We start from the raw sequence: 24,754 nt of genomic DNA, 5'->3' as shown, positions 1-24,754 counted from the left end.
CCTATTTTCGTACATTCTTTCGTACCTTCGTATCGCGTTCCATCGGGGTACCAAAAAGTCCCTTGGCCATATTTAAGTCCCTGCCTCCATTCGCCGTCATATCGAGCACCGTTCTTAAATACATAGATACCTTTGCCGTTTCTTAGTCCTTCGCAATATCGACCAACGTACATATCTCCATTGGGTAATAAAGTTTTCCCGAATCCATGTCGATCGCCTTGTTCGTTTCTTTCGCCTTCGTACAGCTAAAATTATAAACGCTACGAGTTTTCGTTTCAACGTTATACGTACATTTTATTTCAAAATCCATTAATCTATCGGGCAAAGAAAATACTTACACCGAGAGGATTCTCTTCCGCTTCCCCGTATTCACCGGGAATCGGCAGAGGTTCTGTCATTTTTACTGGCACGAAAAGTTATTAAAACCAGAATAAACGATTCTAATTTGTTTTTTCAAGAAAATTCACTAGATTACGTTGTCGTCTATCCGTCATCGTAGTAAATGCAATAGCGAGGTACTTTACTTTTAAAAATAGAAAAAAGAAGAAAAACATTAAAAAAACTAAAAAAGTTAAATTCCATTCACTCTTTACGCTGCGTGGGCTTGAAAGTTTCTCTCCTTCGATTTGATTAACATCTTCGATCGACTTATCCCTATGTTTTATCTCGTAGTTATTTTTTTATCATTCGCAATTAAACGAATTGTTCCTTCTTTTTTACGAAGGAAACCAAATAAAAAAATGAGACCAGAACATAACATATTGCACGCATGCTTAAGTATATTTCTTTTGTTTTCTTTTTTTTTTTTTTTTTTTTTTTTTATACAGACACTAACGATGATATTATAAACATAATTATACAATAAATTCATTCTTGTTATTCCTTGAATGTCGTTCGCTTTAACACTGACAAATCCTCGACACAGCTGTACCTTCGATAATGTATGATTTTTCGATCGATCTTTGAGTTACAGTATCAAAGATCCAGCAGTGTGATCAATTGACACGACTGACTTACGGTTACGTCCTCATTATAACACTGTCGAGTCGACTGAAATGAGGACAATAATGATTTTGTCACGTCACCGACCGGTCAATAAACCGATCAAAGCTTGCTTCTCCTTTTCTTTCTTTCGCACTGTTTCCAAATTTCGCTGCTTCCACGAACTCTTCCGTAATTTTATCGGCCGAGATCCCACGTATCGTCCTAAAATAGAGGCAGGAAATTAATAAAAACATTATCTTCCTAATCCTGAAATAATCACGATACAAATATTCCTTTAAAATCGATATCAACCAACGAATAAAATATTATTTTTCATTTGAGAATATATGTGTATGTATAGTTATGGTTGTAATCTTCTTGTTTAAATCATATAATTCTTAATGAAGCAAACGATATAAAAAAAAAATCGAAATAAATGAAAAAGAATAACTAGATAATTGATTAAAAAGTTGTATAATGATGGATAAATAAATCGATGAAATTTTAATAATACTTTATAAAACTCGGAATGTATTAAACGAACCATGTTAATCGAATATTAAGAATTTAATGATGTAAAATCTAAACGACGAATAATGAAATTTATTTTATGTAACGACCCATATTCGAAATACCACGAACAAAGAGGATCCAGAGTGAAAATGCTGAAATAAAATTCAGTATATATTTAAGAAAACTCATCTGAATATTCAGAAGAAAATAGCCATGCACGAAGAAAAATTTTTGCAGCAACAGGTGATTACGACGTATCTCTTTCATATTTTTATGCTTCGTCCTTTACTTGCTATTTCCAATAGAAGTCTATGTTATTTAAAAGTCTTTTGACGTACACGTATCTACATGTCAACGAGAATATCTTTGAAATGTTCTTTACTGACATACCCTTTTGCATAATAATTTTTCCCCTATATATTCTACGACCTATCGCTGGTATTCTTTCAAAGTTATCTCCGAAAGAATTCTTTACTGTTTTTCCCTTTTAGTAATTTACGGCAGTAAAAAGACAAAAAAGAATTGATTGACTCGACATTTCATATCGTCATATGTATCTCAGAAAAAAAAATTACAAAAGGAAAGAAAAAAAAAATGTATAGAATATATTATCATAATATTTGCTTTTAAAAAAAATGCTATGAAATTTTTAAGTGGAAATTTTTATAAAAATTGTCAAAACCTGTCTAATAAAAGTTTAAAATAACGATTAAAGAAAAAAATACGCTTGTCAATTATTTAATAAAACGAATAACACTAACTTGAACGAGTGAAAGAAGCAAAAAGAAAAAAAGAAAGAAAAAAGTTCCAACGATTTTCATCAACGGATAAAAGAAAAGTTCGTCAAGCAGATCCAATCTCTGAATTTGGTACGATGAGCTCGTTCGATCCAAGGATATCCTCGTTAAGATTAAAGGGAAGCGTAAAAAGCGTGGCGAAAGAAAAGAGACACTATGTGACGGCAACGCGTCTGCGTGAAAAAGAATTCGTGCGATGTCAACGCAACTGGTAAATGCGAGATCCGAAAATACACAGCTTCGCGGAGGTATCAATGAAAATACCTTCGGTTTAGCACCCACGCTTCTCTCTCTCCCTCTCTCTTTGTTTTTCCAGTCCAAATAGGAACAACGTGAAATTGGCAAAATCGAAACAATTTTCTTCTTTCTCCCCTCTTAGCGTCAACAACTTTTTTAATTTCTCGATAATCAAACAGACGATAATCGTGACAAGTTTTTAATAACTTTTTAATCTAATCATTGAACTTTTGACGAAATCATTTTTAAGGATATTTATGTTCGAATTTAAAAGTTAAAAGATCGAGATCACGGATCAGAAGTGTAATTTTTATCAAAGGTGCGCAAGGTTTCACCCGGGTCACAAACAAATAAGTTCCTCATTGGTACCTCGAACGCCTTCAAATATCCATTCAAAAGTCATCATTTCCATGTCTCGATTTGATTGAATTTGAGTATTTTAAGTTAAAAGAGGGAGAGAGAGAGAGAGAGAGAAAGGGTTGAAAGTACTAGTAAAAAATTTCCGACCGAAATCATCGTATGAGATGTAAACAGGTCAGGGTAGATCACTCTCACGGTCACGTATTCCATTAAGTTAAATAAGGAAGATGTAATTTTATCGTGAGGCTGTTTAAGTACGGACCCATGCTCTGAAACGTGTCCCTTTCCTTCGATCTTTCGATATGTCTTCGTCAGCTGTTAAAGGACAAACAAAATAAAAGAAAGAAAGAAAGAAAGAATGGGGTGGAAAGTAATTAGTTCGAATATTCCAAAAGAAAAAAGTTACTTAACGCAGTTAATAAGATCGGAAACTTCTGTTGAAACAACAAACAATACTGAAATATCTACGTCCGACCAAATCGATGATCGCATTTTTTTTAAATATCTAGCGCGACAATCGCGATAACGCCCTATCGTATCACATTTATATTTTATAATATTTTCTATATTTGAGTCCATAAATAAAAGATAAAAGACAGGACAATAATGTAAAGGATAATATACGCTATAAACTATACCGGAAAACGTATTCTCTTATTTCATTAAATATATTCTATCTTACGATCACGATCATTATAGATCAATTCTTATTTCGTCTTTCTCTTTCTCTTATCTGTGTATGGAAGCAGATATGTTTTACATGTTTTACCGAGCAATCTTGCTTCGCCCACGCAATCTCGAATTCCTTTCTATATTCTTCTTCGAATTCCAAAAATAATCTGCCTCTAACATTCTAATCCCCCTCCCTCCCTCCAGTTTATATGAAAACTTCTGTCAACGGCCACGAACGCTACAAACATTCGAAGATTCGAACGAGCCAACGCGGATCAGTATTTCTTCCTTCTTAAAGATCTTGGTAATGCGCGAAAGATCTCGGACATCGTCGTTAAAATAAATCATGTTGTATGGATTATTTATATTCTTCGCTTTGAAAAATAGACTCGAAGGAAAAAGAGAAATAGTGTATGATAGAGAGAAAGAGGGAGGGAGGGAAGGGGAAAAAGAGAGAGAGAGAGAAATATTTTGTTGCTTTTTAAAATACACTGACGATACTATAGATATCGTTTAATTAAAATTCACGTTTTCACGCGAATGAATTTTTTACTCTTCGTTTTATAATTAAGATAAAATAATAAAACAAATTTAAGTAAATAAACTACGAAGGATTGAACGATTCCTCGAATCTGTCAGCCTATATAATATTTCGAACTACTTGTTGCGTCTGACTAATATCAGATCGTATCACTTAGCATAGGACACTAGACACGAGCGATTTCGAGTTTTGTTTTTCTCTTTCCTTCGATACGCCCACGATATATTGGAAGAAAGTTTGCCTATAACGATGTATCTGTGTATGCGTGTGTGTTTATAACGAAAGATCCATGAGATCGAGTCCAAAGTATATTTTTTCTGCTCGAATCGAGAATAATATAAAACGTGCGACACGTAACCAAAATGAAAATCTCGATGAACTTTCAATTCCGTTCCTAGTGCGTATACACTTTGTCCAAATAATTTTTTAACTTTAAAAGAAAGTAGGAAAATAACATCGAGAGTGAGTAATTGCAAATGTAATTTCGATTTGAACTTCTATGCGTGATGTTTGTATATATATATATAAAAAAAAAAAACCCGAATAATACAGGAATATATCCGTGCGTCATTAAACTCCTAAGCGGATAAAGAGAAAGAGAGATCCTAGAGACGATATCTTATTCGATATCACGTCCCAAGAAGTTCCCCGACGGTTAATAAAGATATCTACGGACATCTACGAGCTATTTCGTACTGCGAGGAGCATGGATCTGATTCATCCGAGGGTCGCACAAAAGAGGAAGAAAAGGAGAAAAGAGAAAAGAGAAAAGAGAAAAGAGAGAGAAGATATAGAAGAGCGAAGACATCGTCGTCGTCATGTCGTAGTTCTTAGTCGTTGGTGTTGCGTCTTTTGAGAGAGACAAGACGAAAGTAGACAAAGAGGAAAGAAATAAAAAAAAAAAGAAAAGGAAAGGAAAGAAAAGAAAAAGAAAGAAGGAGAAGAAAAAAAAATAAGAAAGAGAGAAACGGAGGCAAATGGCTCATAGTTACATGCGATTGGCTCTCGGTGATAGGGTGGGAGGTACGAAGGCGACATCGAAAGGGTAGGGGTTGTTGAATGAGTACCGGAACGCTCGACGTCGCGATGCATTCCGTCGCAGTTACCCCGAGACGATATCATCGGAACTGGGATGATTAAGTTATCTCACAGAACGGAAACGAAACGAGTTATAAATCGACAAATTAACGAGTGAAAAGAATTTGTTCTTGAGAATTATATTAAAGACAACGATCGAACGAACGACCGGTGTCCTGTTTCGAAAGGTAAAACTTTCGCGTTCGACGCGTTATTTAATTTTCCTTTCCTTCTTTCGAAGGCTTCTTTTTCTATTTCTTTTCTTTTCTTTTCTTTTCTTTTCCTTTTTTCTTCTTCTTCTTCTTCCTCTTCTACTACTACTATTACTACTACTACTTTTTCTTCCTTCTCTAATTCTTTCATTTATTCTATCTTATAAGTCTTCCGTCTGCAACCAAGAAGCTAGAAACTTCAATCGTCTCATACATAAATCAATATGAATTATTAAAAAAATATATACGGATTCGATAATTCTTATCGTAAAATGAATATCATTCCCATGTATTCGAAATAGCAACGATATTTCTTTCGTAGAAATCAAACGTCGACTCGAATGAAATGTTAAAGCATAAATCGATTACGATAGGCGATTAAATTTCGCGCCAAGATACGATAAATTCTTATTAAAAGTACTATCAAATAAATTTGTGCGAATTAATTCTTGTATTTCCTGATAGCTTATCCTACTCGCATAATCAGAAATTATATCTCTCCTTTTTCTTTGTCTTCTCCTTTTATTCTTTTTTTTTTCTATCGTAAACTCATACGTACGTCCACCGTGATCGGGAAATACACGAATATAAACTTACTAAAATTAGAAGGAATCTTATATAAATAGGTACGTTCATCGCTAAAATATTCGGAAAATATAAACAACGTGTTCACACAACGTGTCCTCGATATACTTTACTAATGATCAATGAATTAATGTTATCGATAAAATGATTGATTGATCTAACGAAGTCAAAACGCGTAAATTTTCGATGAAATTTACTAAACATTCAAAATGTTATTTTCTTATCACAGAGAGACATAACCGAGGAAAGTTTTAGCGCTGATTTTTCTGAAACAACGATTTTCTCAAACGAGAAACGAGATAATGAGAGCAACAGAGGATGTCCTTCTTATCTTGGGACTGAATGTATTTGGGATGATAACGACTTATGCCGCACCCTTATCGAATCCGAAAACCGACTGGGAAAAAAGAGAAAATTTCACACCTGTTATCACGTCGGACTGCTCACCAAATGTACGATGCTTGGAAGTGTTACCTCTCGAGCCAGTTGCCGGCGATACGATCATTTTACCCGAAGATATCCCACCGACAAGGTATTTAACTAGTATTTATTTAAAAAACGTCTAATTAAAGTAGAACTTAATCGGTCAGAGTTCTTAAAAAAATTGTTCGTTAATAAATGCACTGCAAGTAAAAAACTATTCGCTATGTTCTAAAACAACGTATAAGGATCGATAACGATCTCGATCGATTTCGAAAAGTCGCAGATTTTAACGAAAATTTAAAAAACATTCTCTTATGCGATATCGAAGAACAAAGGATATAAATCGAGCGTAACGAATTATTTTTACTTTTATCACCAATGTAAAATTGTATCACAGAAGTCGGTATGGAATTTGCAAAAACAGGTCAATAAAAATGTTCGATCTGATAGACGGTCTTAGGCATTGCAGAATGCCACGTGTAAATGTATTTAGCAGTGCATATATTCGGGATAACGACAGGTTGATATACCCACGCACGATCTTTCGGATGCCAATGACTACTTCGTCATTTGTAGAATTCAAACTAGACGACAGATCACGAATGTAGGTACTGACTCAGTATTACAATCATGGAAAGACAATGCTTCCATTTTGGAGAGCGAAGCTCGACCGCTATTACCGGTTAAACGAGTCCCGAGTAAAACGATTAAAAAGGATTCCTTTTTGTCGCACGGCTGGGGTGCGGGTGGTATGCCTTTTTCTGTTCTTTACATGACGCCGCATGGATCTAGACTCAATCATGCTGCAAGCACCGCAACGGGTGAGAATTTGTCATGTAAATATATCTTATAAAATAAGAGACTTCTGTCGCGTATATTTAAACGTACCGTTGAAAATCATAGGAACGAGTCATCAACAAGAAGTTGGAAAAGCGAATGAAAATCCTACAGCGCCTTTAGCACAACCGAATTATCGAGTCGCCGTCAGAAACGGTCCGTCCATGCAATCAAGACGGCAATACCCGATAATACCTCAGCTCTTTATATCGTACGGATGGGGAACACTCGGAAAATAGATACGGACATGATTTAGTAGATAATTCTGAAGAACACGACTTTGATCTCATTACTTTTAAAATCATACTACGACCGCTTCATATTTAGAACACTTTGCTGATTTTATTCTATCGTAAATATATATAATCGTTATATAGCTGAATAATTTAAACTAGTTTGTAAAATTTATGTTACATGTAATTCTTTGTAGATAAATACGTTGGTATGATTTAACAACGATGTAATACATTTTTGAGATCTCATATATTGTAGAATTCAAATAAAAAAATAATATTTAAAAAACTATTGTACCGATTAACAAGAAATTCTTTTTTTTTTTGTACTCACCATTCATTTCTTTCATAGCTTTGATAAAATCTTGTGGATCTTTGAAGGAGACGAATCCGAAACCTTTAGTTTTGTTTGTCCGTTTATCTCTAACTACTTTCGCTTTTTGAAAGCTAGGGTACTTGCCAAATACTCTCACTAGCATTTCGTCGGTAACATCATTTCCCAAATCCCCGCAAAATATTCTGAAGTCATCTAAACGTAATAAAAGTAGAATTTTAATGATTGCACGTATGTTTTCCTTTTAATAGACATGTCAGACACCTACCTTCGTCCCATTCTAACAGAGAAGGATCTTCCCAAGTCTGTCCACCAGCCATTCTAATAATCTTTTTATTTTTCTTTCCTTTACCTTTTGGATGACTTTCTTCGGCACTAGCATTTGCCATAATAGAACTAGCTTTCCCTTGACTAATGGCCAATTCTGCAGCTGTACTAACGCCTTTTACCTTTGGTTTCTTTTTACCTTCATCTTCTGGTATCTTTGTATTGATAATCTGTTCAATAATTTCTGGATGAATCATTGGTGCTGACGTAGATTCATAAGTTTTTGGAGTTGCACTTAAACATGGATCCACCATATTTGGTAAGTATGGATTACTTATCTGTGCAGGAGAAGAATATGTTGTGATAGGGACTGTACCTGTAAACGAAAAAAATAAAAGATATAAGCTAAGTAGATCCTCTAAAAAAAACTTTCTCTGATTAATAATAGTGTATGTATGTGTGTGTTTGTACATATATATACCTTGTCTTGCAACTTGTTGAGGTATTAACATTGGTGGTGGTGGTGGCGGTGGTGGTGGTGGAGGCGGTGGTGGAAAACCTATCATCGGTGGAAAAGCTAATGTTGCTGCAGCTGCTGCAACGACTGGTGTTGGAAGTTCATGCTGCTCTAGTTGACGTGCGACTTGATTATATGTATTGGCTCCTATTACAGGTCTAACCATTGGAGTCACTAACTGTCCACCAATTTCGGCTTCAAATCTATGAATTTAGATTGAAGAGTAGGTAAAGATGAAATATTGTTTACAAAACAAATTAAAACTTTTCGAATGTTCGAAAATTACCTGACGTCAAGTTACGTGATATCTTGTTTTAATTCCAGCTATGTTGTAATATATGTACCGCCATACACTATATGTATTTACATTCAATGTATGAGGAAAATAATTCCAAAATGTAAATATAACCAAATCGTTACAAAACGAAAGGAAAGTTAAGAAAAGGTTAAGTAAAATGTACGCAAATATTCATTACCTGCTCATTTCATCTTCCATTTGTCTTAGTTTGTCCTCCATTTTTGTAAACTTTCTTCTACACTTTGATCACAATAATGTTCTGTGCAAAACTGAAATATTTTATTGAATATACGTTAAGAAACAAAATCACAAGGATGAAACAAATTTCGGATATTCCTTCGTATATCTTGAAATAAAAAACGTAGACAAGGAATACCAAACTTAAACAAGGAATACGGAAACTGAAACAAAAATTCGAATCTCTCTCAGGGTTACCATCGCGTCTCGACGAGGTCGTCACTTATTGGTAGAAACACGGACTAGTGTATAAAATGTGCGTTTTGCGAGCACATTTCTATTGAAATAAAATATTTAGAACTTTTTAAAGAATTAATTATATAAAATATATTAAAATATAAATACTATTTAAAAATATAGTAAACGTTAAAGTTACGAAAATAAGATACAAAATCACTAAGAAAATATTGGCAGCACTGCGATCAGCTGTTAAAATAGTAATGAACTTTAGTAGACAGAAGAGAGCAAACATGGATTTTTCGTTGAAATTTGCTTCTGTTATTTTTTTAATTATTAACTTAACTAGCGATCATATTAATGCAGAACATGAGGAAGATCAGTCGACAGATCTTTATGTTATCGAAGGAAAAGTATTTCCATGGGAAAATACTGCTTTGACTGGTTGGCAGCTAATGACTCATGTTATGGCTAATGGTGGTGAACATTATGGATTTTTAAGGTAAATTAATTTATAAAATCTCAATCAAATAGATTATACAATATGTTATTCTAATTGTAATTGTAAAATTAATGAATTTTTGTAAAAAATTAAAAATATGTTATGTCCATTATGTTACACTAATAATATCATTTATTTCGTTAAAAAATTATTAATAATGAATTGAATTTTTTTAGGGAAGATGGAACATTTGTAATTTCTAATGTACCATCTGGTTCATACATAGTAGAAGTTGTCAACTCAAATTATTTTTATGAACCTGTCAGAGTTGAAATTAATTCAAAAGGAAAATTCAGGGCACGAAAAGTTAATTTAATTCAAACATCACAAATAATTCAAGTACCATATCCTTTAAAAATGAGGCCACTTTCTCCTTTCCGATATTTCCAAGTCAGAGAGCAATGGAGAGTAACAGATTTCTTATTTAATCCAATGGTAATTATTAATAACCTTTTGATATTTGTATGATAACATTTGATTTTTTATATGATATTATAATTGCTTATTTTTACTTTAGGTTTTGATGATGATATTACCATTGGTCTTAATTATGATTTTACCAAAAATCATGAATGATCCAGAAACTAGGAAGGTTAGTTAAAAAGCAACTATAAAAACTAATTAAAGTTTTATAATCAATAATGTTACAAGATATCATATAAATTGTAAATATACTTTAATCTAACATATTATGTACTTGTAGGATATGGAACAACTTAACAATCTTACCATATATAATATGCCAGAAATGTCAGAGGTGATAACATCATTTTTATCTGGAGGAGAAAAACAAAAAACTAAAGCAGTAAAAGCAGCAAAGAAGAGACAATAAGAAATAACAAAAATAGTAATATATTTATACCTTTCTAGTCTTCAAGTTTTTTGAATATTTCATAAAATTGATTTTTGCAAAAACGAAAAAAAAAACATTCGTAATATAATTAAAATTGAAAACAATATGTGTTTTTGGTATATTAAAAATTCTAACAAACATATATATATAATATCTTGTCATAAAATATTTATAGATTATTTCATAAAATCATTAACATATTAAACTGAAATTAATACATATTACAAGTATGTACTTTAAAAGTATTTAAATTCAGTTTTTTCTTAGTTTATGATTTTACTGCTCTACAATTATGCACTTCAATTGTAAAAGGTTAAAGATATGAAAAGAGATTAAAAATAAAAAATACGAAACATTGTATATTCACACACTCATTGTCTTTCTTTATAATATTCTATTCAAAATTGTATCTTTTACTATTTTTCCATTCATATTTATTCTTTCGCGATAAAATTATGAATCATAAAAACATAAAAATGGAAAAGAAACAAAAACTATGCAGGCATGACACAACAATGTTATCGAGTTTAAAGAAAATAAATTGATCTTTACTAGGCAGAAACAAAACCTAGACGTGTGTGTGTGTGTGTGTGTGTGTGTGTGTGTGTGTGTGTGTATGTATACAAATAAAGCCATAAACCGACATGAAATACGAGATGATTAATATTAAGATATTCCAGATGTTTTGATATTACACATTTACTATTAGACAGCCGAACGGAAAGGACTTCGTTATAACTAAGGAAAGAATCTTGCGATAAACTGGATAAAGAATGAAAAAATTATTTATTACACGATTTAATTAGATATTAACAAATATAATTTTTGCGCAAATAGTCGAATCGAACGTTAAAAAAAATCGTTTGTTGATAGTATCGAAAGAATTTAGCTGAGAATAATAAAAAATTCGTCTTACCTATTTATGCTTTTTCGTATTACTCGTTTCTGATATATATCGTTGGACTTGTTACAACACTAACGTCCGGGTGGATCTGAATGTGAGCCCGAAGGTGAAAAAAAAAATGGGTAAAGATGGCTGATCTCGACTGTGATTCAGCGTTGGACGATGCGAGCTCCGAGACCCGCCGCGGCCGGTCTCCTTCTTCCTTCCAAGAATTCGTACACTGCCAATTGAGAGAGCCTTCGGCTTCACAGCTCCATTCACGACGAGTAGCCCATCCGTGACACGGTCCGAGGAGCCTATCGAAACTACTGTGTCTCTTTCTCTTATCTTTCTTTTTCCTTCGCACGTGGACATGCATACGCACAAGGAAAGAGAAAAAAAATATTCAACTTCGAAGATTAAACCTCGGTCAATCTAGTGTAAAGAAAATTCTTCGATAGCCACACATTGTTACGTCGAGTACGTATAATCTTTCATCGTTAATAGTGTGTACGATCGATAAAATGATATTGTTACGTTAACACCTTGTTATTGTTAAATAACATTTTTATCTGGTTGATACTTAAATCTAAAGTTTCTAAAGGAAAAATGTGTATATATATATAAACATATTGGACTATTAGGTAAAAATATTTTTTATATTAAATCTTATCGCTGATTATTTCAATTTCATAAGTATCATAAGCAATGTTTCGACTTATGACTTCGATATAAGTTTCTACACAGTCATAGTTGTACAAATTACAAAAGATAAATTCAATTACGTCTACGTAATTTCAGTTTTTCCCGGAACTTAACGTCAAAGAAGACATATTGCGCTAGATTATTTGGACACCGATAACACAGTCGTGAAATATTGTGCACCAATCCAAAATTTCAATTTTAGTTTGAACGAAGGCGAGGAACAAGAAATTTTACGAATATCTTCAGTTGCCGATGATCCATCGAATGAGTATTAGTGTCGGTATTAGTGTTCTAAGATTAAAATCGATCGTGGAGGACCATCGTAAAGTCTCTCATGTCGAATCTCGATATCTTCCACTTACTTACTGTTTACGTCGACGGCATCGAATCGAATCCGTGAGAAAGGGTTTAGACCAGGAAGAGCTCGATGACGCACGCAAATTTCCAGGAAGAAATCGTCTGAGTCGAGCGATACACGACGTGTCAGTCGGTGCGTGTGTCGAGACGCAACGCACGATTCGTACTTTTCCTTTTCCTCATCGTCGTCGTCGTTGTCGTCGTCATCGTCGTCGTCGTCGTTTTTATCGTTGATGTCAATGTCCGTGAATCATTCGCGATGTGCAAACGCAAAGATCAAGGATCGAGAACGTTACACGACATCGGACGCGTCAGTGCAAATCACACGATTATTTCACGAAGACGAGGATCGTTCTCGATCGATCAATGAGTTTTCTGTTTCTGAATATCGATCTAACTGGACTTTCAAGAACAATGAGAAAGAAAAATCTAAAGAAGATTCTCGAGAATCGAGAGATTTACTTGCGAATTTTAACGACTCGAATTTAACGAAGAGCAAAAACGAAAGTACCGAATCGAATCATGACATTACTACAAAACTCGAAACGCTTCTTCGAGTCTCTTCGGTGGAATTTATCGACGGGAAAAAATATGATAACGATGAAATTTCAAAAGAGAATGTTACAAGTCGTTCGGTCTGTCGTTCTAGCGATGCTAATGCGTCGGAAAAAAAGAATAGATCAAGTCTTAACGTTGAAAAAAAGGAAGAAAAACAATCGGAAGTAGACGAAGAACGATCGATTAATTCGAGTCCGGTTATGGTTCCATACGGTAAGTTCCTAATCATGTCCATAGAACGAACTCGTTGCATTTCTATTAAATAGATCGTTTACAAAATTTAACTACCTTACAAAAAATAAGTGTGTGAATATATAACATTTCATATTTTTTATAAATGTTTATACGATCTGCTATAAGTCAGGTTCGAATTTTGTAAATTTGGAACTTTATAGATCCATCAGAATGGAATTCGAGTCACGTAACGTCGTGGATTTCATGGTGCAGCCGAGCATTTTCGATAAAACCACCACCAACATCGAAGACTCTTCCATCGACCGGGAAGGAGTTACTAAAGTTGTCTTTGGAGGAATGGTTACATATTTCGGGCGGTCGAATTTTGGCAAGGCATCTCGGTTACTTACGTTTACAGGCGACCGGTGTGCACAGTCCAGCCTTGCTTCAAGATGAGAAAGTTGACGGTGAGTCAGATCTGCTGCGCAAATGCATGTTGGTTGTGTAATCAAATTAATTCGAATCGAATCGAAAATCTTAAAAATCTATTCTAAAAAAACGCATCGATCTTTTTAGTCGTAGAATTTTCAAATGAGGTCGAAGAATCGACGACAAGTGATTTTGTCATCCTTCGAGCTTTGTAAAGATCGTAGGATAACAAGAACGTTTCTCGTTGAAAATAATGAAACTATACAAATAAGTTCTTATGAATGACAAAATGATTTATTAGATAGAACGTGTGGCGACAATAAAAATCATCCGATTCGTTATTTTCCTTTTACGCGTTAAGAAACTTCAACGATGGGGAAGCATTAACGCAATCCATGCGATAAATCTAAATGGCACAGGGTCGGCGGAGTTGAACGGAGGTGGAGGAGGAGGGGGCTAATAAGAGTTTCGATTCGGACCAAGAGTGACCGGAAGAGGTTAACCGTTCCCCAGGGTTGGTTCTGCGTTCTCTATGACCTTATCTGAACTCTTAACGAGGGCGCGATCTATTAGAGATAAAGCCGGTCCAGCGGAAAAGTAAATATGGAGGGCGATAATGGTTTTATATCCGTCCGTATCCATTCGCACCCTTCGTCTAAATTCGATCAGACGGGAAAAGACTTATGTCGATCGTTTGTACGTTTGTGACTGTGACTTTGAAATTCATTACGATCGATAAAGGACTGTTCTAAGGAACGCTCCATTTAAGGTCGGTCTTTTGCAAAAAGATTATAGATAGATATTGTTACAAAATATCGACTTAAACATCGATGTTAACAAAAATATCGATTTAACATACCGAGCACGTGCATATACGTATGGAAAAAATATCGTAATCAGGGAGTGCCGAAAAATATAGTGGAAGTTTAGACATGGAAATATAAACGTGTAAAAGGATGAAAGAGTCTGGGTCCGTCGAGTCGTATTCCGCAAAGACGAAAAGTTTGGCTTCTAGTGGGAAGAAGCGAAAGAATAGAATAGAAGAAGAGCGCACGAAGAGAAGAAGCAGCAGTAATCTTGGCATGGTAAGCCCGAGAGATATATCGTCCGTTTGAATAACGTTGTACGTTCACGTTGAGAGTGAGAGAGAGCTACCCGTTTATTAAACGAATCAGTGTTATCGCGGTGAGAGTGTCCTCATGAATAAACCATCGAGTGTTTAGGGCGGTGGAAAGATGGTGCCACGAGGGGTTACGGCCTTACGGCGCAAACTGCACCCCTACTCTAGCCCTCTTCTGCTCTTTTGCTCCTCTTCTCACCTCCTTCTCTCGCTCTCTCTCTCTCTCTCTCTCTCTCTCTCTCTCTCTCTCTCTCTCTCTGTCTTTCTTTCCTTCTCTTTCTCTCTCTCGCTTACACACTCTGAACCTGGGGAAACTCTGCGGACTGGGGACGCTAAGCTCGCCACAGGACGCGACTATATTGTTTTCTTGATGAGCGCGAAACATCCCTCGGATCTTCGACGTATGTGAAATAATTTTACGCGTCACGAGGACCTACGACAGTTTTCACTTCCGCTGTTATCCGATGTTATCGAGTTGCGTTCTATTATTATGCTTGCACAAGAGAATTGTTTTTCTTGAATCGCGCGCAAACAATTCGATTTGAGAATAAACATTATTAATAAACGCGAGATATTTTATACGCAGAGAAATTATTGCCACGTAGTATATTATGTAGAAAATTCTTACGTGCATGTTATAATTATCGATTTAGATAAAAATATTCTATGCGCATTCCGGTGATCTTTCTTAATAATAACGAATGTTAGGAATAATCACGAAGAATATTTTAATTAGAATTTTTCATCGAAAACGCGTGGATCGTTTTATCAGAGAGAAGAAAATAGAATGGTCGTCGAAAAGGAGAGACGAAAAGGAGAAGAAACGAGGAGGAGAGTCTGAATGCGTGGGCTGGTAGTCTGAGGTTCGGGGGTGACAATAGACCTCGCGAAGATGCAGGAGGGGCATCGAGGGTGGAGACAGCTTCGCGTACGTAGAGAAGTGCAAAGGTATTCCAGAGAGTGGGGACGATAAGAGCTGAAATCACAGAGGGCAAAGGTCTGTCAGTTTCACTCTGTCCACGGACAAGCGTGTTCGATTCTATCGACATTCGCTTTATTTTGAACTTTTCATTCATCTTGTAAACATCGAATTTACGAGTTTTTTAAGTACCGCCACGTTTAACTTACGTATAAACTTTCACGATCGTGTGTGTGAGATGTGAGTTGTTTCATTATTTTCTTTTTCTGTATAACTATAAGAAAACTTTTATTTATTCAAAAAATGAGCTTATTGATACGGATAATCGAAGTTATTTATAAAAGTAAATAATCGATCGGTAACGATATAGCAAAAATCGGTATAGCTATTAACGTTCTGTTACGTTTTATCATATACCATTTGAATAACGCGCTATGAATTATTCTTAAATAGTTTAATTTTTTCGTATTTTGTAACGTTTAATAATAGCGATGAGAAATTGAATTCTTCACTTAAATAAATCTGTATTTACGTTCGATGAGTAGTCTCGATGAATACAATAATATATAATTCCATTGCAATGCAGTTATAATACAAGAGATTATACGATATACTTATTTCTAATACGCATAGATCCTCATTTGAAGTAAAAACGAGGTTCATTTACATATCTTTTCAACCGAATCTACCTCCTTGATTATAATTTTTCTTTACATTTGTCTCCTTTCCCAGTATTAGGTGTCATTTTGAAACTTCGTACGCTGAACGTTTTAACAGACTACTAACGCAGAGAACATTAAAGTTAAATCGAAAGACATTTTTGAGAAGGCATATCGATCTATGTATTCAAGGAAAAGATGGGCCTGTCGTCCAGTGGTGTTCACACGGTAAATGATTAGTCAAACGTAATGTGGAGGATTCAGACTCACCCACTGCGTCTTGAGCAGGACAGCAGATTACATCCTTCGGCAGCTGCGTTTATTTACAATGGTACATCATTTCGTATAATCGTTTTAAGCGTCTCTCGATTTATCGTTGTTTTAAAAAAATATGAAAGATCAAAACACAGGCAGTCTCCTGTCGGCGATTCTCACGCATAATTTTGAGGAATATATTATACATGACAAAGGTCGATGAGTCGTTTCTCTTTTTCGAGCGAATCTGGGAGGTCCGATCATCTCTTACTCCCTTCTCACTACCTTATCCCTCTCTAAAGCTTTTTTTCCTCGTCGATTTTAATCGAGACATATTTGATACTCGATGACGTAAACTGGTAAATGTATAAATAGAGAAGATAAAATAGAAAAAGAAAGAAAAAAAGAAAGAGAGGAGAGGGAAAGAGAGGAGAACGAGAGGAGGAGAAGGAAAGATAAAAGAGATGAGGATGAAGGAGGGATGAGAGATTCGACCATGGCACTTGTAACGAATTTAACGACTCGACCTCGACTCGAGGAGTATCACGTCGCATGCGTATTTCTGTTTCCTTCTCGTAGAAAGGTTCGGCCTCCTACAACGGACTTGCTCGCTGATTGGATCGACAGCTGGAACCGGCGGTTCCGGGGCGGTCGGAGGCGGACAGGTTCAACTGTGGCAATTCCTGCTGGAGCTACTCTCGGATTCGTCCAACTCTTCCTGCATCGCATGGGAGGGATCTAACGGGGAATTCAAGCTTACTGATCCGGACGAAGTCGCACGAAGATGGGGAGAGCGCAAAAGCAAGCCCAATATGAATTACGATAAACTTTCGCGAGCGCTCAGGTAATCTCTTCGAATGGTTGTTATTTCGTCGTCTTCCGCTGATTAATTGGTTCGTTTTTATATCAAACTGATGCGAATTTAAATTGCGTGATGTATCTATCTGAAAAAAAAAGAAAAATTGGACGTAACTGTTTTACGATATGAGAATAGGATATATTTCAGTTTCTTTTAAATACAATCTTCTTGTCGTTACAGATATTACTACGATAAAAACATTATGACAAAAGTGCATGGGAAACGTTACGCGTATAAATTCGACTTTCATGGTTTAATGATGGCGTGTCAAGCTCAAGCGGGCATCGCGATAGATCCACCCGCGTCTTCTAGAGGAACCGGACCAAACTGTCATCCTCATCACGCGCATCACGCTCATCATCTTTATTCGAGCGGAGGTACAACCTCTCAACATCATTCTCTACCTCCGCCTCCGCCACCGCCGCCGCCGCCACCACCACCGCATTATTGTTGGCCGTATCATCGATATTCGCCACCGACGTAACGCCAACTTTTATTCGTCGAATTTGTGAACAACGTGAATCCCTACAGAACTTTTTAACGAATGAAAAGAAACGTGGATTTTATCGTCGTTAACGGAAATTCCAAATTCGATTAGAAATGAACGCAACAATTGCATTCGCATTCTCATGTACAATTTTGATGTATATTTTGTAAGACACAACTTTCTATTTAATAAACTTGTGATCAATCTATGCAATACATACATGTAATACTAAGGAATAATAAATAATAAGAAGCTACAAATTGAACGCGTTTTTTTTTCTATATCTTATAAGCGGCAATGTCTCTTATTAATCAAATTTTTTTGACGTTATCAACTTTGACACTTCCATTCTTCGACGTTTCGGAATTATTATATAAATAATTTAATCTCTTCGTTTTTGTCAAGCGTGGACGTAAACTACATTACCCATTGTCGAACATATAGATAGCATAAAATTGGAAAAGTTTGTGAGCCTTGTTTGTTTAGTTCTATGTTGATGACTGTAGATGTCCTCTCGTTTGCACAATCAGCCAATCAGAAAACGAATCGAGTTGACAAAGAATATAGCAACACGCCGCATGATCCAGTGGAAGCCATTTCTCTTTCCTCTTAAGAAAAGGTAAATGGAAGCACGCGGTGTGGTAGCGCGCTAAAAATCGGTTTATTATAGTGTCATCGTTCTGTTTTTTACACAAAAAAATATCAAAATGTAACCTGTAATATAAAAATATTAATGTAGTGTGATTATTTCAGCTTCTCGAACCAGTAGAAACATGTCCGACGTGGGAACGTAAGTGTGGTTATGTGTACACAAATAATTTCATTCTAAAGTTTTTAGAATTACACTTTATAAATAGAAGTGAGTGAATATAAATTTATGATTTATGTTCCTTAAGATTCCGTATCGTAAAAGAATTAATTGTAGTAAATATGTAGATATTCGTAAAAATGTTAACTTGATCTCGTTGCTTAGGTACCGATACGGCTTTTTGTTGAATAGAATTATTTATCGAATATAATTTGCAGTGATGATGGACCTTCTGCGATCACTGCAGGAGGTCCCATGGACGTGAACACAGCTCTACAAGAAGTTTTAAAAAATGCTCTTATTCACGATGGAGTCGTACATGGTCTTCATGAAGCTGCTAAAGCACTGGATAAGTAAGTTATAATTAATATGATTATTATTTACGAAGCATTTTGAGTATAATGAATGATGATATGGCATGTTCTGAGCAGAACACCGATTGCATCTAAGTTGCGTCTGGGTTGCGTCTGGGTTGCGTCTGGGTTGCGTCTGGGTTGCGTCTGGGTTGCGTTTCACTGCATTTTATATACATGCTGTTTTTATGCCTTATATTTCTGACACTACAATAACAAAGTTGTTTGGATGAAAAGTATTTGAATAAAATGCTTTAAAGATCTTTTTTTTTTCATCTTTTAGGAGGCAAGCAATGTTGTGCATTTTAGCTGATAATTGTGACGAACCGATGTACAAAAAATTAGTTCAAGCACTTTGCAATGAACATCAAATTCCCCTTATTAAAGTAGATAATAATAAAAAATTGGGTGAATGGGCTGGACTATGCAAAATTGACAGTGCTGGCAAAGCTCGCAAGGTCGTTGGATGTTCTTGTGTCGTTATTAAGGTAAAGATTGATAATAGAATTCGTATTTGGATATAACTTTCCATTAATAGATTCTTAAACATGTTATATGATGATAAATATGGCTCCCTCTACTGAGTAGAACCCGTAATATAAAATTGCAATGCTGTAATCATGCCATTCTGATATATTTTAAATTAATTGTTATACGTTTGCCATAAAAAAATTATCCATTTACTTATTAAAGTTTTATATTTGCAGGACTTTGGAGAAGACACACCTGCTAAAGATGTTTTAATGGAATATCTTAAACAAAGTTCTGTACATTAAATTCTTTTAATAAAATATTCTACATAATCATGTATACAAATTATTAATACCTTTATAAGTATCGATTATCTAATTATATTGGATCTTAATTTTTTATTCTCAATTTTGATTATCACTTCTGTTATTTGTTATTTTCTCACAAATATCTTTATGATTGGTCCAATCTTTTACTTGACATTCTCTGCAAAAAATACAAAATTTTATAAGTACTATTTCGGCAATCTTTTATTACTTTCGTTGATCAATAATTACCGTCCGCAATACCACGCCTCTTTGCATTTGGAACAACGCTTTTTAGCTTGTTCTTGACACAAGAAACATTTTTTTATATCTATACAATCTAATTTATCCAAGTCATAGGCATCGCTTAAAATTTGGGCAGAACTTTTGATATAGTCCGTGTCTTTGGTAAATATAAACTTTGCCTGATGTTTGGCTAATTTTTTCCATTTTTTATGATATTTTTCCAAGATCATCGGTTTTATCTATGATTCGATTAAATGTATAAACGTCTTCGATATTTGTATATATGTATATAATGATAATAAATTGATATTTTTATGTATGATATTTTTACCTGAGGAATCACTTCAACATAGACAGGACGAGATGTAGCTGATGAAGTTGCTGACATACTTAAATAACTTAACCATCTTTTAAGATCGATCAAAGGTGCAATTTGATCTAATACGATTTCGTGCAAGTATTTCTGTAACTAAGGAACAACAAAATTCTTTTGATTTAAATTTATGTCATTTATAAACACGATAAAGAGATACCTTTAATAAATGCGATAGTCTATGTTCGGTAATTTCATAGTATGGACCGCATTTTGGATTAAGAAGTAATTCTCGCAAACCAAACCATATTTGTGCTTCTATTTTTGAAATTTTTCCTTCTTCGTTGTCTTTAACTTTGTTCCATTTCCCGTCGTATAACATAACATTTCCTAAAAAATGTCTAATAAATAATTACTCGTTTAAAACTTTATTTATCTAATTACCTTCGGAATCATTCTTAGACCAGGGATGATTTTCGATTAGTTGAACAAGTAAATACGGAATGTCGTGTACAGACAACATTCGGGAAAGTGCACAAAGTGGTAAACTATCTAAAAATTCAGCTAAATATCGTAGAATCGAGATGCATCTCATTCCAATGTCGAATTCGAGTTCTTTCTTCTTTTCTAATATCTCTTCCAAACAACTATTAATAAAAAAATAAATAAATAAAAACGAAAAGCTAAAATAATTATCAACAATCAGTTTTACTTGGATTATTTCTTTTTTATCCATTTACCTAGGATCTTTTAAATTTTCATATATTTCGATATTATTTTTATTGAGAAGAACAGTCACAGATTTAACTGCATAATCGATAAGATCGAGAACTGAATCGTCCATTGTAATTGCGCTTTCGCAATGAAATAAAACATTTTCTAATAACGAAGCTGCTACGTCTTCGTGATAGAATACGCTAAATAACATAAATGTATTTTCTGGCTCGTTATTTATATCGATTAAAAGAGGAAATATTTTGTGTTTCCATATATCAATTTGAATGACTTCGTATATTAAAATTGGTATCTAAAAAGTAAAAAATGATCTTCATAAATATAGTTATGACATACGAAATTTTACGAATACTATTCGAGAATACAACTTACTTTTTTTAAACAAACAAACCACTCTTTGATGCTCTCCTCTCGAAAATTACTAATTTCGAGAACACTTTGCTGATTTAACAAGATCAATCTTTTGTGAAATTCGAACCATCTGAAATAATGCAAATTTTTATTACATAAAAATACGTACGTATATTTTACGAGTGATAAAAAAATAGTGTTTTCTACTTTTTTGTGCAAACATCTTGCAAATCCGATATTTCTAAACTCTGTACGTAAGCCTCAGCTTCCCATGGTGCAATTATATATTCTGTATCCAACGACATTTTTTATTATTTCGCTTAAACGATCTTTGATATCGTCTTAAAGCGTCAACCATTTGTAAATAACTGAATTTCTGTAACCTTGGTAATCTGTATTGATTAATCAATCAATCCTGTGCATTCAATAAATGTAGTACCTATATATTTCTTTATTTTATTTGATTAATTCACAATAAAAATTGTGCACGTCGATATTAAGAAAATTTCTTATAATTCGTAATTGAATTTCAAATATCGAGGTTAAAAGAACATGTACTATGTATTCGAGATGGATCGATAATATAGTACGATTATTTCGATTATCGATAATTTATATCTGCAAGATGGCAGGTAGTTCGATGTTAATGTCGCGAACTACCTTATCATCAAAATTTTTTAACAACGTTCCTAAATCGCAGCAACTTGTAGCTATCACGCATTATGATTTACTGGATTTAAACAATATTCAATGTTAAAATGGAATTGGAAACGTTGTTGCGAAAATGTGCCTTGACAAATAAATGTAAGTACATATATATATAACATAATAATTATGTTTGATACAAACAATATTGTATTATTTAAAACATGTAAATTATGAATTTGATTTTACTAATATATTTTTTCAGTTGAAAAAAAACAAGAAGAAAGTGAAAAAATAGAGGATGAATATTTTCAAGAAATATATGATCAGTGGAAAGGAACAAAAGCAAAAGATAAAGATTTAACTTATAAAGTGATACCTAAATTCTATTTTAAGGTATAAAACTTAACAAAAGTTATGATAGATATATTAATCTATAATGGTCAATCTATAAACAAAATATACATGTCTTTTTAGTTACCTAAAGAAGATGAGATACTGCCACAAAAACTACGAGAAGAAACGCGTGCATTGTTTCTACAAAGACGTTCGCGTCAGTTATTAGATAATAATGAATTAAAAGCACTGTGGGTCTTGTTAGACAAATATCATAGTCCACCTTTGTCAGGAGAAGAACAGTTGATTAATTATGAAGATTTTAAAAAAGTGGGCCAATTGGCTGGTACCAAATGTAGTCCTTATTTTACTGCAGTTGTTTTTGCGAAACTTCAACAAGGTGATCAACATGGAAGAATAAGTATAATGGCATTATTTAATTATGTCATGAGAAAAGTTTGGTTGCATCAAACACGAATTGGTCTTTCTTTGTATGATGTCACTGGACAAGGATACCTTAGGGAATCTGTAAGTTTAATTTTTTTTTTTTCTTTTAATTTATTTTTTATTAATTTTGTTTTTCTGTTTCCAAAATATTTTAATGTATTAATTTTCTTTTTAAATATATCTCTTTGTTATTTATTTTTATATAGGACCTGGAAAATTATATTTTAGAACTGATACCAACACTGCCACAACTGGAAGGTCTTGAAAAATCATTCCATTCTTTTTATGTATGTACAGCTGTTAGGAAATTTTTATTCTTTTTGGATCCTCTCAGAACTGGAAGAGTTCGTATACAAGATATTCTTGCATGCAGTTTTCTTGATGATCTGTTAGAATTACGAGATGAAGATTTACCTAAAGATTTGCAAGAAGCAAATTGGTTTTCAGCACCATCTGCGCTTAAAGTTTATGGCCAGTATCTCAACCTTGACAGAGATCATAATGGAATGCTTAATAAAGAAGAGCTTGCAGGGTATTGCCTTATACAATTCCTTTTATATTTATATTTTTTAAATAATAAAAAAACTTAATTTATTTCAAAGGTATGGAACAGGCACTTTGACCGGTGTATTTTTAGAGAGAGTGTTTCAAGAATGCTTAACTTATGAAGGGGAGATGGATTACAAAACTTATTTGGATTTTGTTTTGGCTTTGGAAAATCGGCACGAACCTCAAAGCTTACATTACCTTTTTCGTATATTAGATATCAATAATCGTGGTTATCTTGATACATTTTGTCTTAATTATTTTTTTCGAGTAAGTTTGTAAAAATTGCTTATGTCTTTGAAATATGCTTATTAATTCATCGATAGTATTAATATCTTTATGTTATAGGCAATACAAGAACAAATGACAATGCATGGTCAAGAACCAGTCAGTTTTGAAGATGTAAAAGATGAAATATTTGATATGGTTAAACCAGCTAATCCATGTAAAATTACATTACAAGATTTATTATCTTGGTAAGAGAAAAATATTTATATCTTATAAAGAATTCCTATTTTTTTTAGTCTTTTTTTTTAAATTTTTCTATTTCAATTAAATTTTCCATTAAATTTAGTGGACAAGGTGATACAATGGTGAGTATTTTAATAGAATTTCATGGTTTCTGGGCTTATGAAAATCGTGAAGCTATGGCTGCTGATACAGGAGATGAATCATCTCACGTATGATAAACTAAAAATACGAAAATAACATCTATACATACCCAAAGTTCCTTAATGACTTTGCTTTAGTAAAAGTGATGATATGATATGATTGGTACTATATCAGGGATGAATCATACTGAAACTATGCGGACTATATCCTAAAGCTCCTAAAATTTGAGGGAGCATACTTAAAGTCTGCACTTTTTTATAAAAAATGAACAATATGTAAAATGAAAATTTTCAGATATGTTATTTCAATGTTATTCTAGAAAGTGTAAGACTATTGTATAAGTGATATGTAAATAAAACTATTTTTATAAAAATCTCAAATACACATATACACACACAAACAAACGAACAACTTCTTTATAATTTTATAAATGACTTGAATTTAAAACTAATTAACTTTCATGACAACAAATTTCTATAATGCTAATGTCCATGACATATAGTTTATCACTGTTATAATAGAGGA

General features: G+C 33.8%; 8 protein-coding genes across 12 annotated transcripts in view; 5 read left to right on the top strand and 3 right to left on the bottom strand.

Moving 5' to 3' along the window:
• Positions 1–633, bottom strand: part of LOC127071654 (radial spoke head 1 homolog) — a 3,466-nt gene extending 2,833 nt beyond the window's left edge. For all 3 annotated transcript variants that reach the window (XM_051011182.1, XM_051011180.1, XM_051011181.1), the window contains exons 1-2: positions 339–633; positions 26–245 (exon numbers count right to left, since the gene is read on the bottom strand). In XM_051011182.1, coding sequence (XP_050867139.1) covers positions 26–245; positions 339–398 — 280 coding nt within the window. In that variant the 5' untranslated portion in view covers positions 399–633. The remainder of the gene's footprint in view (positions 1–25; positions 246–338) is intronic.
• Positions 634–782: 149 nt separating this feature from the next.
• On the bottom strand, positions 783–9,277 carry LOC127071652 (RNA-binding protein 42). 2 transcript variants are annotated; one of them, XM_051011175.1, is made up of 6 exons: positions 9,066–9,272; positions 8,876–8,942; positions 8,554–8,792; positions 8,074–8,448; positions 7,806–8,000; positions 783–1,206 (listed from the first exon to the last, which is right to left on the bottom strand). In XM_051011175.1, the coding sequence occupies exons 3-6, from the start codon at positions 8,753–8,755 to the stop codon at positions 1,082–1,084; spliced, it is 897 nt and encodes a 298-aa protein (XP_050867132.1). In that variant the 5' UTR covers positions 8,756–8,792; positions 8,876–8,942; positions 9,066–9,272; the 3' UTR covers positions 783–1,081. The 2 variants fall into 2 exon arrangements, with proteins under 2 accessions (XP_050867132.1, XP_050867131.1); XM_051011174.1 differs by lacking the exon at positions 8,876–8,942 and having other exon boundaries at positions 9,066–9,277.
• On the top strand, positions 5,097–7,764 carry LOC127071657 (uncharacterized). The gene is made up of 4 exons (XM_051011186.1): positions 5,097–5,369; positions 6,208–6,510; positions 6,978–7,222; positions 7,305–7,764. The coding sequence occupies exons 2-4, from the start codon at positions 6,281–6,283 to the stop codon at positions 7,475–7,477; spliced, it is 648 nt and encodes a 215-aa protein (XP_050867143.1). The 5' UTR covers positions 5,097–5,369; positions 6,208–6,280; the 3' UTR covers positions 7,478–7,764.
• A 272-nt stretch (positions 9,278–9,549) lies between the features above and the next one.
• LOC127071655 (ER membrane protein complex subunit 7 homolog) lies at positions 9,550–11,026 on the top strand. Its single transcript, XM_051011183.1, has 4 exons — positions 9,550–9,803; positions 9,980–10,238; positions 10,321–10,395; positions 10,507–11,026. Exons 1-4 carry the CDS (start codon positions 9,565–9,567, stop codon positions 10,633–10,635), a joined length of 702 nt encoding a protein of 233 aa, XP_050867140.1. The 5' UTR covers positions 9,550–9,564; the 3' UTR covers positions 10,636–11,026.
• Positions 11,027–11,175: 149 nt separating this feature from the next.
• On the top strand, positions 11,176–18,276 carry LOC127071649 (DNA-binding protein D-ETS-6-like). Its single transcript, XM_051011170.1, has 5 exons — positions 11,176–12,019; positions 12,341–13,372; positions 13,555–13,800; positions 17,295–17,559; positions 17,755–18,276. The coding sequence occupies exons 2-5, from the start codon at positions 12,835–12,837 to the stop codon at positions 18,056–18,058; spliced, it is 1,353 nt and encodes a 450-aa protein (XP_050867127.1). The 5' UTR covers positions 11,176–12,019; positions 12,341–12,834; the 3' UTR covers positions 18,059–18,276.
• Positions 18,277–18,645: 369 nt separating this feature from the next.
• Positions 18,646–20,025, top strand: LOC127071659 (40S ribosomal protein S12). 2 transcript variants are annotated; one of them, XM_051011189.1, is made up of 5 exons: positions 18,646–18,680; positions 18,815–18,851; positions 19,088–19,222; positions 19,506–19,710; positions 19,930–20,025. In XM_051011189.1, exons 2-5 carry the CDS (start codon positions 18,835–18,837, stop codon positions 19,996–19,998), a joined length of 426 nt encoding a protein of 141 aa, XP_050867146.1. In that variant the 5' UTR covers positions 18,646–18,680; positions 18,815–18,834; the 3' UTR covers positions 19,999–20,025. The 2 variants fall into 2 exon arrangements, with proteins under 2 accessions (XP_050867146.1, XP_050867147.1); XM_051011190.1 differs by lacking the exon at positions 18,646–18,680 and having other exon boundaries at positions 18,813–18,920.
• LOC127071651 (zinc finger MYND domain-containing protein 10) lies at positions 19,994–22,227 on the bottom strand. The gene is made up of 8 exons (XM_051011173.1): positions 21,851–22,227; positions 21,665–21,773; positions 21,298–21,584; positions 21,002–21,204; positions 20,778–20,947; positions 20,576–20,713; positions 20,251–20,483; positions 19,994–20,179 (listed from the first exon to the last, which is right to left on the bottom strand). The coding sequence occupies exons 1-8, from the start codon at positions 21,946–21,948 to the stop codon at positions 20,098–20,100; spliced, it is 1,320 nt and encodes a 439-aa protein (XP_050867130.1). The 5' UTR covers positions 21,949–22,227; the 3' UTR covers positions 19,994–20,097.
• A 54-nt stretch (positions 22,228–22,281) lies between these two features.
• Positions 22,282–24,609, top strand: LOC127071650 (serine/threonine-protein phosphatase 2A regulatory subunit B'' subunit gamma-like). Its single transcript, XM_051011171.1, has 7 exons — positions 22,282–22,447; positions 22,554–22,684; positions 22,766–23,152; positions 23,278–23,603; positions 23,674–23,887; positions 23,966–24,093; positions 24,192–24,609. The coding sequence occupies exons 1-7, from the start codon at positions 22,402–22,404 to the stop codon at positions 24,301–24,303; spliced, it is 1,344 nt and encodes a 447-aa protein (XP_050867128.1). The 5' UTR covers positions 22,282–22,401; the 3' UTR covers positions 24,304–24,609.
• Positions 24,610–24,754: the final 145 nt, after the last annotated feature.

Source organism: Vespula vulgaris, chromosome 22, assembly GCF_905475345.1.
Source record: "Vespula vulgaris chromosome 22, iyVesVulg1.1, whole genome shotgun sequence".
NCBI classification, from domain to species: Eukaryota; Metazoa; Arthropoda; class Insecta; order Hymenoptera; family Vespidae; genus Vespula; species Vespula vulgaris.
The sequence above is the reverse complement of the archived record's forward strand: the minus strand, read 5'-3'. Positions and strand labels throughout refer to the sequence as shown.

Coding starts and splice junctions, on each gene's coding strand:
- LOC127071659 (XM_051011189.1), top strand. Junction 19,223..19,505: donor GCTGCTAAAGCACTGGATAA/GTAAGTTATAAT, acceptor TTCATCTTTTAG/GAGGCAAGCAATGTTGTGCA. Junction 19,711..19,929: donor GTTCTTGTGTCGTTATTAAG/GTAAAGATTGAT, acceptor TTATATTTGCAG/GACTTTGGAGAAGACACACC.
- LOC127071650 (XM_051011171.1), top strand. CDS start 22,402: ATGGAATTGGAAACGTTGTTGCGAAAATGTGCCTTGACAAATAAAT. Junction 22,448..22,553: donor ATGTGCCTTGACAAATAAAT/GTAAGTACATAT, acceptor ATATTTTTTCAG/TTGAAAAAAAACAAGAAGAA. Junction 24,094..24,191: donor TTACAAGATTTATTATCTTG/GTAAGAGAAAAA, acceptor CATTAAATTTAG/TGGACAAGGTGATACAATGG.
- LOC127071657 (XM_051011186.1), top strand. CDS start 6,281: ATGAGAGCAACAGAGGATGTCCTTCTTATCTTGGGACTGAATGTATTT. Junction 6,511..6,977: donor GAAGATATCCCACCGACAAG/GTATTTAACTAG, acceptor CGTCATTTGTAG/AATTCAAACTAGACGACAGA. Junction 7,223..7,304: donor TGCTGCAAGCACCGCAACGG/GTGAGAATTTGT, acceptor TGAAAATCATAG/GAACGAGTCATCAACAAGAA.
- LOC127071651 (XM_051011173.1), bottom strand. CDS start 21,948: ATGTCGTTGGATACAGAATATATAATTGCACCATGGGAAGCTGAGGCT. Junction 21,774..21,850: donor CAAGATGTTTGCACAAAAAA/GTAGAAAACACT, acceptor GCATTATTTCAG/ATGGTTCGAATTTCACAAAA. Junction 20,948..21,001: donor GTCTAAGAATGATTCCGAAG/GTAATTAGATAA, acceptor GACATTTTTTAG/GAAATGTTATGTTATACGAC.
- LOC127071652 (XM_051011174.1), bottom strand. CDS start 9,106: ATGGAGGACAAACTAAGACAAATGGAAGATGAAATGAGCAG. Junction 8,001..8,073: donor TCTGTTAGAATGGGACGAAG/GTAGGTGTCTGA, acceptor TATTACGTTTAG/ATGACTTCAGAATATTTTGC. Junction 1,207..7,805: donor AGCTATGAAAGAAATGAATG/GTGAGTACAAAA, acceptor CCTCTATTTTAG/GACGATACGTGGGATCTCGG.
- LOC127071649 (XM_051011170.1), top strand. CDS start 12,835: ATGTCAATGTCCGTGAATCATTCGCGATGTGCAAACGCAAAGATCAAG. Junction 13,373..13,554: donor TCCGGTTATGGTTCCATACG/GTAAGTTCCTAA, acceptor GGAACTTTATAG/ATCCATCAGAATGGAATTCG. Junction 13,801..17,294: donor TCAAGATGAGAAAGTTGACG/GTGAGTCAGATC, acceptor TCCTTCTCGTAG/AAAGGTTCGGCCTCCTACAA.
- LOC127071655 (XM_051011183.1), top strand. CDS start 9,565: ATGAACTTTAGTAGACAGAAGAGAGCAAACATGGATTTTTCGTTGAAA. Junction 10,239..10,320: donor ATTTCTTATTTAATCCAATG/GTAATTATTAAT, acceptor TTTTTACTTTAG/GTTTTGATGATGATATTACC. Junction 10,396..10,506: donor ATGATCCAGAAACTAGGAAG/GTTAGTTAAAAA, acceptor ATGTACTTGTAG/GATATGGAACAACTTAACAA.